Source organism: Abrus precatorius, unplaced genomic scaffold (assembly GCF_003935025.1).
Source record: "Abrus precatorius isolate BTA unplaced genomic scaffold, Abrus_2018 Scaffold4, whole genome shotgun sequence".
Lineage (NCBI taxonomy): Eukaryota > Viridiplantae > Streptophyta > Magnoliopsida > Fabales > Fabaceae > Abrus > Abrus precatorius.
In genome coordinates this window covers 17361545-17378110 of record NW_020874384.1, presented here as the reverse complement: position 1 = coordinate 17378110, position 16566 = coordinate 17361545, and the positions used below count along the sequence as shown (strand labels likewise).

The 16566-nt window shown below is 32.4% G+C and overlaps 2 protein-coding genes and 1 non-coding gene across 4 annotated transcripts; all 3 read right to left on the bottom strand.

Annotated features, from left to right (window-relative positions):
• Positions 1 to 896: 896 nt before the first annotated feature.
• Positions 897 to 2559, bottom strand: LOC113866349 (U-box domain-containing protein 12-like). Of its 2 annotated transcripts, XM_027501227.1 has the most exons (3): positions 1991 to 2559; positions 1136 to 1830; positions 897 to 1102 (listed from the first exon to the last, which is right to left on the bottom strand). In XM_027501227.1, the coding sequence occupies exons 1-3, from the start codon at positions 2557 to 2559 to the stop codon at positions 897 to 899; spliced, it is 1470 nt and encodes a 489-aa protein (XP_027357028.1). The 2 variants fall into 2 exon arrangements, with proteins under 2 accessions (XP_027357028.1, XP_027357027.1); XM_027501226.1 differs by having other exon boundaries at positions 897 to 1830.
• Positions 2560 to 6498: 3939 nt separating this feature from the next.
• Positions 6499 to 14472, bottom strand: LOC113864349 (chaperone protein ClpB4, mitochondrial). Its single transcript, XM_027497956.1, has 10 exons — positions 14065 to 14472; positions 13408 to 13626; positions 13103 to 13340; positions 12262 to 12457; positions 11555 to 11609; positions 10625 to 10775; positions 9665 to 9973; positions 9125 to 9390; positions 8113 to 9042; positions 6499 to 7012 (listed from the first exon to the last, which is right to left on the bottom strand). The coding sequence occupies exons 1-10, from the start codon at positions 14329 to 14331 to the stop codon at positions 6704 to 6706; spliced, it is 2940 nt and encodes a 979-aa protein (XP_027353757.1). The 5' UTR covers positions 14332 to 14472; the 3' UTR covers positions 6499 to 6703.
• Positions 14473 to 15434: 962 nt separating this feature from the next.
• TRNAT-AGU lies at positions 15435 to 15508 on the bottom strand. Its single transcript has one exon. It is a non-coding gene; the product is annotated as a tRNA-Thr (tRNA).
• Between the last annotated feature and the right edge of the window lie 1058 nt (positions 15509 to 16566).

Below are 16566 nucleotides of genomic sequence, written 5' to 3'. Positions count from 1 at the left end.
ACCTAAAGTCAACAGAATTAAAGCACTCAGCAGAAGATAACATTGTTTACATGTGACTGTAGACCCCACAACGACCATCATGCAACGCGGACGTAGTGCGGAGAAAATGCAGCAGGTCATCTTTCCATTCAAACAGATCCAATTTATCCGTGGCCTGTTAAAAGGAAACAAATTCAGGGAACATGCATGGTCATGTGGCATTAAACAAATACCGGGTAATTAATGAATCTTTCATCTGACAAAATTAAGTGATTTAACAGCCCACAATCTCACTGTAGAAGCATAAAAAATTTCATTCAACTCTGCTACACCATGAAAACTGAACTCACTGGATTTACAAACGAACAGGGAAAAGAATCCCAAATAGAAAATGGCAACGAGTAGTCTCTGTATGTATATGGTAGACGAAAATGACCGACAAACTTTGCAACATTAAATACAATTAGAAAAATAAAACAATAGTCGGGCCAACTGGAAGACAAAAGTGTTTTATGGTTAGAAAGTGACTGCTTGAATAGAAGAATGCTATTGTAGCAGTAGCATGTGTAAAGCAACCCTATCGCTAAAATACACAATGTACCACACAATTTGTTTGGTACCATGGTGATTTTCCACCTTTAATAGCTTGAAATGTCTCGTTTTCAATTTATTAGCTCACGCTAAAAAACAGAATATGTCCTTAGATGACACCCAAAAAAAACAAATTAAAGAACCTAAAGAGAGACCTACACTAGAAATACATGTATAATAATCTATTAAGATTTTGACAAGCGATGGCTTGGCTACTTGCTACATGAATGCTAGCAAATAGCTGCAAGATCAAAAACTCAATGAAATTACAATGTCAAAGCTAACATCAATGTTCATCAATTCTCGACTCCCCTTCTTCAAATTCCTCAAAATGGCAAGCTCTTTGAGGTCGAACTTGACGTGAGCGAAGCAAAATGCTGGGATGGAACGAAATCTTGACGCAAATTGGCCCTCTTCACAATTTTCAACATATTGTTCTGCAAACTCTGCTGGACTAATTGCTTCACTGCTCTCTTTTCCTCACTCATCATCACATCTTCATCCTCCACCAAATACCCTTTACCTCCTCCACCTGGCTTCATCATAAAAGCCAATGAAGAGCCACCACAAATAGGTGCAGAAACCGTTGCACTTGCAGAAACCTGCTTCCCTTTGTCCACCCTCAAACACTCCAATATCCTTGAGGCCCTTTTCTGTGCCAATGTGGAACCCACAAGGGTCAACTCAAGCAACGAAGACCCAATCCCTGCCTCAATCATGGCTTGCCTATCACCATAGGCTTTATGTGCCATAACCATCAAAATGTACGATGCCTTCTCTTGGCATTCTGGCGAGTCTGTCCAATTCAACACATCCACTAGAATTGGAATGGCATCCCTCACACCACTGATACATTTTCTACCTTCCGGAGTCGACACCAAATTGCTCAGAATCGAGAGAACTCTCTCACTCACCTCCATCTCCCCTACGGCGTTCACCAGAAATGAAACCAAATCGGTTTCCAAAACGAGTGAAACGTTGGTCTGAAATAGTGAAAGGTTGTACAATGCTCGTAGGGCATCTTGCTTCACTTGGAAGCTGTTTTTATTATCATCATTATAATCTAATTTTTTTAGGGTTTTAACTAGGAACGGTATTGCACCCGAGGATCCAATTATTGGTTTGTTCGAATCCAAAGCACTCAATCCAAGGAAATTCGCGACAATCGCTTCAGATACCGACGAATCTGTAGCATCCAGCGATTCAATAAGCTTCAGCATCTTGTGAACAGCGCCGATTTTCACTATTGCTGCTTTGTTTCTGTAATAATGATAATAATAGTCATTATAAACATCGAATTTCTCGATTAATTATAGACAAAATAATCAGAAAGTGGTGCAAAATCGAAAACAGAACGGCGTGAATTGAACGAAAAGGTAAAGAAAATGCAGATAAAGATGAATTGAAGAGTGAAACGCACGCATCGCTGCCGATTCCCAGGTTGAGTAACGCATAGAGCGAAACGATCTGAGAATGAACGTCTTCAGAATCGAGCATTCCGACGAGTGGAGGAATTGCTCCTAGCGTTGCCAGTGTTCCTCTCGCTTCCGAATCTTCCTTCGCCAGTGACCTCACTTTTGCCGCAGCCATTTGCCGCTTCGTTGAGTCATCTTCACGCAACTCCTTCACCACACGCTTCAGCTCCACCAATGCATCTTCTTTCTTCTTCGCCTCCCCCTCCGTTTCGCTCTCCGTTGTGCTCAATAGATCCGACAGTTTCTCCGACTTCTCCCGCACTTGCCGTTTCTCTCTCTGGCTCCCCGAGGCCGAGCTCGCCGTTGAGTTTAACTCGCCGGCGTCGTGGCTGCGGCGGTGAGAACGGTAGCGAGAGGTGCCGCTGCAGCTGACGGCGTCGATGATGATGCGACGGAACGAGGAGGCGGAGCGGGAATTCCAGAGACGGAAGTGGACGCCGGTAGTTGCATTCTTGGCAGAGTAACGGTGGTCGAGAACGATTGATCCAACGTCGTTCCGGTGACACTTTGCCATTCTCCGACGACCTACATTGCAGAGAAGAACACCGCAGAGACGAAAAAATATAATAGCCTTAAAAAAGAGTAGAAAGGATTATTTATCTGTTAGGGATTTGATTCTCCTTCTTAATTTTGAGTAAAACTACTATGTACTGTGTAGTAGCACCGTCGTGTCCACGTTTTTGTGTCTCGTGGTTTCCTTCGCTTATTTATTTATATAGTTGTGACTGTGAGTAGTGGAGGGAGCGCCAAAATGAGATTGTGTTGTTGAAAAAGGATTTTCATCTTTGTTGTGTTTCTAAAAAGAACATTAAATAAAGTGATAACTTCGTTTCATTTTCACATTCATGGAATGATAGAGAAACCAATAATCATTCCAGACAAACAAACTACATAATCGGAGACCCATTCTCTCTTTGCTCTTCAATCTTTTTTATTTGTTTTTTGTATTACTTTTCTTCCATCCCTCTTATACTCCTTTTCTTTAATTAACTTGTCATGTTTTGTATGTACTGTACATAGTACAAATTGGAAAAAGAAAAGAGTGAATTATATTATGCCTATCCTCTGTTAAGTTCTAATGAAAGAAAATAAGAAAAAAGACAAAAAAAAAAATTATCAAATCAAAATAATACTACATTTTCTTATTTAGACCATAAATATTTTTTTATCATAGACAATAGTAAAAAAATAATAATGTAACTACATATTTAAGACCAAAATTTAAAATTATTAATTAAACTGAAACAATCTTACATTTTAATCAAGTAAAAAACCATTAAAGATTTTAAACTATAAAACCTATTAAAGATTAATTATAATAGTACGATATTGTAAATTAATTTAATATATTCACTTGAATAAAAGAATCTAAAAGTATATAAAAATTATTATATTAAATCACCTTTATTATGTTGTATTATTTTATTCATTCATTGTGAAGTTTTATTTTTATAATTTACTTCTAAGGTTATATTAATTTTTTTTTTATGAAAAATGAACAGCAAATATGTATTTTAAACTGCGTATGTTCTACAAGAAATTACAACGTTAGTAAATATAACATATATTTAGTAAAATTAAATAATATAAAAGTCTAATTTTTAAACACTCTGTAATACATATAATGATAAAGCAAGAGACAAAATATTAAACTCTGTAGTGTAAAGAGTTAAAATATTTTAAATTAAGCTACAATGAACTGGTGTACGAATTATCTATATATAAACAGATAATTAAATTATAAAAACGATCATTTTCAAATATAACATTTACCCTAATTAGAGATTTTTTTAATTAACAGTATACGTTTTAATAAAATTGTATTATACATATATGAATTATATTTAATAATATAGGGAAGAAATTTAATCTGTAAGCTATTTCTACTTTTATACTGCAAGTAATTTAATATATATATATGATTAAATAATTATAATAATGTAATCAAACAATTTTTTTATATATTTTTAAAAAGTATATGTTATATTAATTTTAATATATATAAATAAGATATTATAATTTTAATTAATCTATAATTTTAGAGATACAATTTATTTAATTAAAATTTGTAATTTAATGATTAATTTAAAAATAAAATAATATAAAAGTATATATAATTAAAAATAAAAAAGAATGATATAGTTAGGAGTTAAAGATTGAGAGAGAAAAAGTGAGGGTTTGCATTGGGAAATGCGAAGTGGGAGTGGGAGTGGGAGTGTGGTGCTTAGTAATAGTAATATTAAATTATTCACATCACTTGGCCGCCAGCTAGTGATGTGATGTGGATGAAGGAGGGTTGGTGTGGGGTCGTATCATGTTTTAATCAGTGCATGCAGAATTCAATTTCATCCATTCAAGTACCAAGGCTGTCTGTGGAATCATGTTTATATATCTAAATTCACCTCATATAAAATGTGTTTTAACTGTTATTTAACATATTTTATTACTTTAAACTTAAATCATGTCACGCACTGACCAATGTTTTTAGGGAAATGTTTAAAGATCTAAAATTGATTTTTTTTTTGTTACAAGATATATTAAAATACACTTTTTTTTACGATTTTTAATCAATGTCTTAGGAGTATTGATCAGGACTCTAAAATTATGCATATTTTAAAATTACATTTAAATAATTATCACAATTTTTATATTAAATTTAAAATATATTAAAATTCATTATAAATTCAGTTTTTTTAAATATACATATAATTACATTAATTACTTGACTATATTATTAAAGAATGATTAATATACTACAGCATTAAATTTTACATAATTTTTTAAAACACTAATACAATAAGTAATGAAAATAAATAGTTTTTTTTATTAAAAAAAATATTACAATAAAAAATTTTAAATTTACATAAATTTTAAAATTATATATATATATATATATGCAATTACTAAAATACCTACTTTTTTCACGTGCTTTTTCGTCGTTGCCAGTAATTGGTAAAAATATAGTCTGTTGGGCACGTAGCATGTTTTTCTTAATGCAAATGGGCTCGTAGAATGGCGATGATCTGTGACTTCAAACGGTGTAATTTCTCGCTACAAAGCAGTCATTTTACATCACATTCAAATAATAATAAAAGATGTACGTAAAAAAAAGAAGAAGAAAATGAACTTTTCAAAATTTTAAAATTTATTTCAGTATTGCGAAAAATCTTCAAACGTTAATTGTAAATTTTTTTTGAATTCATTAGTTTTTAATAATGAAATTTTTATTATAAAAATTAGCATGGATATTGGATCTGAGTAGCAAAATTGATTTGGGTGAAATCACTAAAACATCAAAAGCTCATTCATCCTAAGCCCATACCAAAATGATATATTCTCCGTTGCCATATCTGTTGTTTTAATTATTAAACTCCTCACGACCAAAAAAAATATCTATTGAACTCCTGCATACACTAATGTGATTTGCACTGCTTTTGGCATTTTCTTTACCTGTATAAAAAAGAACAAAATACTGGTAGGAGTTTCTTCTAGGGGCCCAAAATAAATTTGGATTCCAATCCTGTCCCCCTTCATGCTCCACAAGTAATTCTTTCCGATTCCGTTTCGTCATGACCAACTAACTTTTGGGCCAACAAAATATCGTGTTCTTTATTTTGTCAAATTTTACGAATTTAATTCAAATAAATTAAATATATCATGTAATTAAAAGTAATTAACGTTTATAACAATTACTTTAAAAAGTATATTTAAAATTAATTTAAATTAATTGATTGCATATTTTTTTTATATTGACAATGTATCAAAATTATGCTTATTAAATAAAGACCAAGTTAACATAAGTTGTAACGCGACCAAAATTGTCAAGAACATGAAACATAGAACAAAATATAAACAGCACTAGCGCATTCCTTAATTAACAATACAGCGCGAGTAAGAAAGTAGTCCAAAAACAAAAACAAAATCACCATGGTCCTTGAATTTCGCCTGGTTGATTCACGTTCTGGTTTGAAATCAGCACTTCATTGCTTTGTTCATGGGTTACATGGCACTGTAATTGACTAAGCAATTAATTACCCAAAAAAGAAAGGGTTAGGATCTAACGAAAATCAAGGGTATTGGATATTCAATTTCCGTCGGTACAAGTTTCCTACTATTTAGCAACTATATTTATTCGTAGATACGCTTCGGTACATTCAATAATGAACAGAGCGCCTGGGGAGGGGCGCAGGGAGAAAATTTTCGCAAACGTTTAAGCCGTTACGGACCATTAAAGACGAATTTGAATCTTGTTAATGTGTTAAGATTTAATAAGTAAAATTTTTTATTAGTATAAGGGTATATTAAAAATTACAGAAAAGATGTGTTGATAATACTTTTTTACTCCTTAACTAGTATCTTATAAATTGTTAGTAGCATTTTCCAGAGTTTTGCTATCAAATAATTTAAGGACAAGGAAAAATCAAATAAAAATAAAACATTTAAGGCAATAAATAAGAACTAAAAGACACTCGCCTCTTTTAGATTACTTATAAGTTAAAATTTCAATTTATTTCAAATTATCTATCAGTTGTTTGCTACATAAATAAAAGAAAACCCATAAACACTAGGACGAAGTTCGCACCTTAAGGAGTTAAGGTAAAAAAAACAGAGAACACCTTTTTCTAAGTGAAGCTTTCGTTCGAGTCCAGCGGGCAAAATTAGTCATTGACAACCATGGCATCTGTAACACGGCTGTCCAGCTTCTTAATAAGCAACCTATTTGGAGGCGGATGTTCCTTGCCTGACGGAGTCACATCAGCATCAACAATGATTGAGTCCTCTTCTTTGAAATCTCCCCTCAGAACTGCCATAGCAATTTCATTTTCAACCAATTGTTGTATTACTCTTTTAACTGGTCTTGCCCCAAAATTTGGATCAAAACCCAGTACACCAAGAAGTTTAACAGCTTCTTCAGTGTAATGAAGATCAATTTTCTTTTGCTTGAGCCTGTCTTTCACTCGTTCCATCTGTAGCAGGTAAGGAAATGCGTATCAATTCCATATTCATCAATTAGAATTGAGTCAAACGAACAGTTCTACAGTGGGATTAAATCGTCCACAATTAACAGAAACTTCAATTACATTAAAAAAGTTTAATTAAAAGCATGGTAAATTTACACCATTTATTTGCTCAGCAGGCATAAATACAAACATACTATATATATATAGATATATATATGTCAATGTTAGATACATAACAATGCATCAGCACCGTATTTGCATTCACATCACCCAAAGAAGCTCATTCCTATACATACATCATTCGGAATAATTCATCGAGAAAGAATAATTATCAAAAACAATTTTAGGTTTTTAAAGGAAACCAAGGTCTTCGTATTGCCATCCAGTTAAGAAAAATGAACATTTTAAGTCAGTATCAATTAAAATAAGTGTTTCCAGGAAATTGCTTTAGCAGCAAAGCATACCAACTACTCTAGAAATTCCATGCAAAACATCAAGGGATCCCACGTAATGGGAAAGAGACTAAATATTACAAATAAAATACAACCACTATAACAATTAACAACAGTATCATCCATCTTCAGTCCCAACTATTCTGCAGTAAGTCACTCAAACATCTAACACGCTTTAGTACAACACAGGCTGCTTGGTGTACTTTTATATGTTAGAAAAACATACTCATTTATTCACTCTTTTCCAAAGCATATTGTTAGAACATCTACAAAACATTTAGTGGAAGGTAACGATGCATAATAGATTGGGACAATTTATGTTATTTTAGGTATAAATTTGTTACATGATTTTAGGAATTTTATTCCATTAGGAATCTTATCTTATTCGCGAAGATTTTATCTTTTCTTTAGTAAGTTATTGGTTTCCTTATTTAATCAGAATTAGGACTCTAGTATCAGTATAACTAGGAATACTTGTGAAAGTATTTTGTATCGTGTAACAATACACGAGAATATTATTACGAGTCTTTCACTTTTTTTGTCATTCTGTACCAAAACACTAAACATATTTTTAATTAAAATTACCTGAAATTTTCCAGGGATATCAAGGAAATGAAAGAAACCAGTTTAGAAGGATAAAGTCAATATGAGTACCTGGAGCTCCACTATTCTGCTGATCTGTTCGGAATCCAAAGGCTGGAAAACAATATATTCATCAATGCGATTCATGAACTCTGGGCGAAATGTTTGTCTAGCCAACTCAACAACTTGTCTTTTCATCTGATCATAAACTGCAATTTTATCATCTTGTGTATTACGAAGGGTTTCAAGTATGTAATGGGAGCCAATGTTTGAGGTCATAATCACAACACAATTTGTGAAGCTAACAGTCCTTCCTTGAGAATCAGTAATCCTTCCATCATCCAACAACTGTAACAAGATGTTGAAGACATCATGATGTGCCTTCTCTATTTCATCAAACAGTACCACAGAGTAGGGTCTTCTCCGGACCACTTCAGTTAGCTGACCACCTTCTTCATATCCGACATAACCAGGAGGGGCTCCAACTAGGCGAGAAACAGCATGTTTCTCCATGTACTCGCTCATATCAATTCTAACAAGAGCATTTTCTGTGTTAAACAAGTAGCCAGCCAAAGCCTTGGCAAGCTCAGTTTTGCCAACACCAGTTGGTCCCATGAACATGAAGCTTGCAATTGGTCGATTTGGGTCAGACAATCCAGCCCTTGAACGGCGAATTGCATCAGCCACAGATTTTACAGCAATATCCTGACCAACCACTCTCCTATGAAGAACCTTTTCCAGCAAGACCAACTTTTCTCTCTCAGTTTGTTGGAGGTTAGATAATGGTATACCAGTCCATTTGCTAACAATCTCGGTAATATCAAGGTCAGTGACCTCTTCTCGAAGTAAAGATTGTCCAGAGTTTCGAAAGTCAGCTAGGTTCTTTTCAGCTTCTTCTAATTGGCGCTGAAGGGACATCAAGGTTCCATACTTAAGCTCAGCAGCACGGTTTAGATCATAATCACGCTCTGCAGCTTCCATCTCTAGGTTGACTCTATCAATCTATACATTCTTATAACATGTAAGATGCAGAAAGTAAAGGGGGGAATTTTATGGTCATGGCAACACAAAAACTAAAACTTACCTCTTCTTTGATTGATCTTATCCTATTCATAAAAACTTTTTCATTGTCCCATTGTTCTGTCAATTCCTTTTGCTTCTGCTTAAGTAAACTCAAATCATTTTCGAGCTTACTTAATCTTTCTTTAGATGCCTTGTCAGTGTCATTTTTCAAAGAGAGTTTTTCCATCTCCAATTTCAATATTGCCCTATCTATCTCATCCAATTCTGTAGGCTTAGACGTGATCTCCATCTTCAGCTTTGCAGCAGCTTCATCGACAAGATCAATAGCTAAAAGGGAAAAATTAAATTATATAGCAGAAGCAACAAATCAACCAGAAACTTTTCAAGCTTAAGCAATATGCAGCTACTCAAGCTTCTAAAACATAAAAACCACAAGAAACTGAATGCTTTAAAGAGAGAGAATGGTAATTTATCTTTTCCTATAAAAGAAAATTTATGTTCTTCTAGTTAAGACTAAAAAATTCTTTAAAATAGTGAATAAACCCTAAAATAATCATTTGTACGCAAACAACCCTTATCATTTAAGCACTAGTAAACTTACCTTTGTCAGGTAAGAAGCGCTCTGTGATGTATCGATCTGCAAGAACAGCAGCTGAAACAAGTGCACTATCTGATATTTTAACTCCATGATGCAACTCATAGCGTTCACGCAACCCACGGAGAATGGATATTGTGTCTTCAACAGATGGTTGACTGCAAAACACCTGTTGAAATCTACGTTCAAGTGCAGGATCCTTTTCAATATATTTTCTATATTCATTCAGCGTAGTTGCTCCTATGCATCTAAGTTCACCTCTTCCAAGCATTGGCTTCAGCAAGTTCCCAGCATCCATCGCCCCACTTGTAGCCCCTATTAGTGAATCAAGGATAAAAAAACATTGTATAACTAATTGGTTGAATAGCAAAACTAGAACAAAACTATTCTAAAGCACAAATAATTTTTTAGTTTAAGTGAAATACAAATATAAAAGTATATATGAAAAATATCCTTATTATAAAACAAAGGTGAACATGAGTATTCTAAGAAAGAATATAATATGAGGTGTATTCATTGTTAATTATGAATTTTGGATTTTATTGTATAGGAATAAAGTAAATAAATAAGACTTTTGAAATTGAGGAGGAAGAAATTATATGAATAAACTATTTGAATCAAGACACTTAATCTCTATATTTATTAATAATCTTCAATATAGATCCAATCATACCTTAAGTTGTCAGGTAAAAAGCATATGGTTTCATATTACATCTCTAATACACACCCTCACTTGAGTCGACCTTCTTTTTTTTCAGAAAAAATGAAGGTTGGCAAGGATCAAATTCTAAAGCACTAGGTTATAGACACTATGATACCATGTCATGAACCAACTATTCTAAAAGCTTAAGCTAGCAGGTGAAGGCATGAGAATGATTATTTAACATCTCTAACAAAAAATACATAATATTCTAAATCTTGAGATTATAACTTGAAAGGATTGAGTAACAAGAACAAGGTACCAACCTGCACCTACAACGGTATGAATTTCATCAATAAACAAAATGATTTGCCCATTTGATGACGTAACTTCCTTCAGGACAGCTTTCAACCTTTCTTCAAAGTCTCCACGATATTTGGCACCAGCAAGCAATGAGCCCATATCAAGGGAGATCAACTACAAAGCATCAAGAATCAGAGCAAAACTTCAACACAAATTTAAACAAAATATTACAGTATTATATTATTTCCTGGCAAGACTACCTCGGAGATATTAGGCAAAAGTTTAACATGAAGCCCTTGGACACTGCACATAGCAGATTAGCAAGAGCTTTACAACACTAAGCTGCACTTGATTACAACATTACATACATTCAAAGATAATTTGTAAAGGGAAAAAAAGGAACAATTAGGTAGGCCATTTCATAAGATTTTCAAAGTTCATTGATAATGTCATAATTGTTAAAAGAGTAAAAAGCAACAAGCCTGAGAAAGGTCAAGGAAAATGCCCTGAGTCTCAAATAGGAAAAATAAATATTTTTGCAAGACAAATAATTACATTGACAGCACTCTCAGATAATATTTTCCTTGCCACCTTAAATGTCTTATTTTGAATGTAAGAAAGAAACATGCTTTGTATTTTAAAATCACAGGAAAACCTTCTTTATCTCTTTTTCTTTCTGTTGGGAGGGGGGGGGTGTATTTTAGAAGTATCTAGGCTTTGTGCTCAGTCTTGAGATTCATAAGTTAAAAGAAGGACTAGACCTTATAATTTCAATGTATGAAAAATAAGTTTTAACCATTTAGGGCTGGGAGAATACGACATTGTTACAAGGTGTTAGCAGCTTGATTAGACTCTTTTCAGAAGCTTTTACATAATCAGCCTGCATTAAGACTTGATATTATGTCAAACAAGTAACTCAACTCATATTACATTAAAAACAAAAGGATCTCAACCTTTCGGTTCATCAATGGTTCTGGAACATCTCCACGCACTATACGTTGAGCTAATCTGCAAAACAATGAAGGAAAGTTAGAACAATTAATTATAGGAAACTGCATATGCAACATCGGAAACAAATAGTTCAGCATAAAAAAGTATTGTTAGAACTTGAAGCAGTTTTGTTTAAAAAAGTATCACTCGAAAATCATATTCTATTAATACAATATGAATGAGCATTCCATTGCTAGAGCTCATTGCAATTAAACAAAATATGGATATATCAACAAATTAAAGTACTTGTTCCAGGTTTAAGAATTTTAACCTTGATTAGAGACCTTAAGCCCGTGAAGGCAGAAACTATGAACATGTGTAAGAAAGTGGCACAAAGAACAAAAAAATTATGGTTTTCAAACCATTCTGTTCTGACTAAACAATGCAAACTTAAACCCATTGGGAAAGCTTACTGTAATGAGATGATTTTACAGGCCAAAAATCAAGACATAAATAAACCTAGAATCCAATGTACTAGTGAACAAATTTTGTTCTAGGCAAATAGGAGAATCTACCTTTAGTTTAACTCAACACTAACATAGACATGAAAAATCTAAATCATGCAAAAAGGAAAAATATGTACAAAGAATAAGTTACAAAGATAATATCAATAATAACAACAATTATGCCATATAACACATGGAATTGTTATAAATTTATATAAACAAACCCTTCAGCAATTGCAGTTTTCCCCACACCAGGTTCACCAATAATAACTGGATTATTTTTTGTTCTTCTTGACAATATCTGGATACAGCGCCGAATTTCATCATCTCGACCTATGACAGGATCAAGCTTGCCACGCCTAGCAAGTTCGGTCAAATCATTTCCATACTTGTCCAATGCTTCATATTTCCCCTCAGGATCTATATACAGTTATTTCCAAACAAAAAAAAAATTAGTTAATCAGAAATCTGAGTAACAAACAAAAGGAACTAAAAAAGATAACAGGGCAGGCCAAATGTAAAGAAACAATGCAAAAACAACTATGAGATTAAATTTATACATGTGAAATTTAAGTAACAATTGGGACATATTTGAAAAAGAAAAAGATATACAAATGTTATGAGCTCAAAAATCAGGTCTTGATTCATAACCTGAAAGCTGGTCATGGATCAAGCAGAATGACAATCAATATGCTCGAGAATGCAGATTCACATAGATGCCATCATGCTAATTGAAACAACTGGCACCTTACAGATCAAATACAACCACCAAGCTTTATCACACAACACTAACATTATAGACCAAATATGACACCGATTTATAACTCTCAACTTAGGTTGTTAGTTCCATTTATACAATAGCTTGTAAAAATCATGAATAATCATTATTTTTTTTCCTTGTCATCCCATCAAACTTAATATTCCTACACTTGTATTTCAATTTGGTTTAAGGTTTATTTCTGAATTTTAACAATTTTTAGCTTTATTGTAATAATAAGATAGAACCAATCTCAAGTGCTCCTATCCTTCTGGAAAAATAAGAAACCTTAAAATATAGGTCTGTACTTTGATCAGTCACTCTTTGACTTCCACGAACAGCTTGTACAGCATCCTTCAAAGTCTTTTCACTAAGCTGGAGATTCTTAAATAACTGTTGCCCGAACCTCTTATCAGAATGAAATGCTAGCAAAAGGTGCTCCACAGACACATATTCATCACCCATTTCTTTCTTGTACTTGCGAGCATTGTCCAAGATGGAGCTAAAATGCGAACCCATTAAAGGTCCAGTTGTGTCACCGGTAACCTGCCATACAAACACAGGTCAGAATTTTCTAAAATACCAATAAAAATATAATCACCAGCAAACACACCTTAGGTTGCTGAGCTATAAAGTCATCAGTAGCCTGTAGAACTGACGTGTTGTCCAATCCTGCCTTGGTAAATATCCTTCGAGCCAAGCCATCCTTTTGCTCCAAGAGGGCTTTCATTAAGTGCTCTGACTCCACAATTTGTTGTTTACTAACTCGTGCAGCATCAACAGCACCCACAACACCCTCCCATGCCATATCAGTGAACTCTGTCTGCGTTACCTGATTATATATAGAGAACACATCAGTAAACCAAATACAAAAATAACACACACATTTAACCAGAAGTTCGGAAACCCTAAATCAACTTTAATATTCTGTCTCCAGTTAGAGGCTATGAAGGATTGCTGTGTGACACATTATTCATTAGCCAATGGAATAAAATGCAAGTGTGTGAAGCGCTGTTTAGAAATAGGTGTTAGAAATTATAATCAAATAATGCAGTTCTCATAGTAATTTATAAGAGAAGAAAAACAAAAGAGCACAATATATCTTCATATTAAAGCATTATAGAGTAAAATTCACCCTCCAATACAATCTCCTCATTCATCAACCATAAGTTGATCAATATTTATCAAAGAGCACCAAATTCGTGGCCTATAATCATATAATGATAGCGTAATTGGAATTAACGAAAGAGTTCGAAACGAAATTCGATACCTGAGGATTTGCAGCAGAGCGGTAGGAGGGAGTAGAGGCGTGGAAGCTGCGAGTGAAAGATTGGGAGAGGAACTTGGCGGAAGCGACATTGGAGGATGCGAGTGCGTTGATAATCTCCGACCGAAAAAGGGAATTTATAGCATTCTCCGAAGTAGGAGAGAAGGCGGAGAAGAGTCTGGCGGAGCGAGAGCGAGAGAGAGAGGCTCTAGAAGTAGTTACGGCGGTTAAAATGGATTTGGTTAACGATGGAGTTCTTCGGGTGGCCATTGACGGCGAGAGCGAAGATTATTGATACAGTGGCCGTGGCCAGTGGCCAGTGGGGTTTTCAAGTGAATCGAAGCTTGGGGAAGGGGCAAAGGAACCTGGTAGAATGTCCTAACCTTCACTTTTTTTTTTCTTTTTTTAGTGAACTTTTGTAATTATTTAACTCGATATTTAATTTAGTTTTTAAAGTTTGAATATTTCATTTTTTGAACAAAATTGGAATATAAATAATAATAATTAATTTGTTCACTCAAGATTAGATTATAAAAAACTAATATTAATTGTTTTATATTCGTTGAAAGTTATAAATGCCTTTTTCAAAATATTATGTAGAGTAAGATTAAATATAATCTTACTGTATTATTTATTAATATAAGAAGATTTCAATTTAGATTTAAAATAGAAGCATAAACATCAAATGAATAATTTAATTATTTTCATTTTTATCGTAAATTTTTTTTTTCTAAAAAAAGTAGAAGTTCCTATGGACCACTTATCAGCTTTTTTTTTTAAAATATTTCTTATCCTTAAAATAAGATAGAATTCCCATTCTTAATTTTTGTGTGAACAAATTTAAAAAGTGCCACATTATATATTTGTATAAAATAATCATTTATTCAACAAAACATTGAAAAGTTAATGATGTGATGACGGAATAAATCTGGATATAGAATTATTTAATATCTATTGTACTATAATTGTGAGAATAGTCCAAACTAAATATTAAATATTTTATAAAAAAAACTATTTTATAATTTGTCTGCTTCAAGATTAAATTTTAGAAATCTATTTTGATAAATTTTAAGCTTTTGCAAGTTACCTGTTTGGTTAACATGTTTAAAAAAATAAGTATTAAAATATAATTAATTTCATGCAATTTTATTTTTAATAATCTGAGAAAATATAGATTGAAAAACAAAACAAAGCAAGTATAATAAATTAATTGATACTAATAATAGTAAAAAATAATTATTAAAACATTATAATTTATTAGAAGTAAATTGTTAAATTAAAAATATCGAAAAAAACATTTAAATATATGTTATATAATTTTATTAAACAAATCGAACATGGATCAATCTATAAAAAGACTCAAAATGTGGTAATGCTTTCATTGAGAGTTGAACTCAAGACCTCCCGCTTACTAAACGGGTGGTCTAACCAACTGAGCTATGAAAGCACATGCTGTTGACGTCTTTTATCTTATTCCAGACAGCATAAATATGAATATTTTGTCATGTTTACTTCATATTATTCTTTTGAATCTTCTACTATTTTGCAATTGTCCCCGTGAATTAGGGGGAAGCCAAAAAAGGGCTAAAGCACCTTGAAGAAAAGCCCAGAGCCTTCTCGGCACTTTGGATTGAAGTTGAAATTCAATTGAAATATTATACAAAACTTGTCTCTTAAAGATACGTGATGATTTGTGATCAAAATAATCTTATAACTAATTGGTTGTTAATTAACCAGTTTACAGTTTCATTTATAAAACAATCATTGATTAGTTCTGATGTTGTCTTGAAAATAAGTGTACGTGTGAGCTAATTATGATAAAAAATATATATTAAAAGTCAACTATTCATGTAATAAATATGTTAAATATATTATTCATGTTTAAATGTCAATTCATAAGTAACTTTAAAACAAATGACTTTGTTTGATTATATTTAGAGGTTGCTTTCCGGTGTTATACTAATAGAAATTTCTATGAAATGATTGCAGAGGTTATTTAATGACGAGTAAAATGACACTCGTCTGAAAACTTTAAATAGTATGATTTGATAATTTTTAAAAGATAACAATATAAAGGGACGATGTTCTAATTCAAAGCAGTAAAAGACTTTAAATTTAAGTATCCATTAAAAAATTTATATATTTATTATGTTTTAAGAAAATAATAAGTAGTCAAAATAAGAGTTCGAGCAAAATTTAACTCACAAATATCTATGATATAATAAGAATTTTTTTTCTTAGAGACTTTTATATACAATACTTGACTTAAAAATATTATTTTAAAAAAATCCTAATTGTATCAATATTCTATTTAAGATTAAATATATGTTTAATATAACTATTGATAACATTAACACGGCAAAAAATTTATAAATGTAATGCAAGTTAGCATAATAGAAGAAAATGTTTTTGATATAATATAAATTTAAAAAATATTTCCTTAAATCATAAAATACAATAAATATACCTGCCGTATATATGGTAAATATTAAATGAGAGTGTTTA

Bases quoted from the DNA above. Each gene is read 5' to 3' on its own strand.
- LOC113864349 (XM_027497956.1), bottom strand. From the start codon at position 14,331: ATGGCCACCCGAAGAACTCCATCGTTAACCAAATCCATTTTAACCGCC. The intron at 13,341-13,407 runs GTGTGTTTGCTG...TTTGTATGGCAG, and splicing joins TTATAGCTCAGCAACCTAAG to GTTACCGGTGACACAACTGG. The intron at 7,013-8,112 runs GTACTCATATTG...TACCTGCTACAG, and splicing joins GCAGAATAGTGGAGCTCCAG to ATGGAACGAGTGAAAGACAG.
- LOC113866349 (XM_027501226.1), bottom strand. From the start codon at position 2,559: ATGGCAAAGTGTCACCGGAACGACGTTGGATCAATCGTTCTCGACCAC. The intron at 1,831-1,990 runs GTGCGTTTCACT...TCATTATTACAG, and splicing joins CTGGGAATCGGCAGCGATGC to AAACAAAGCAGCAATAGTGA.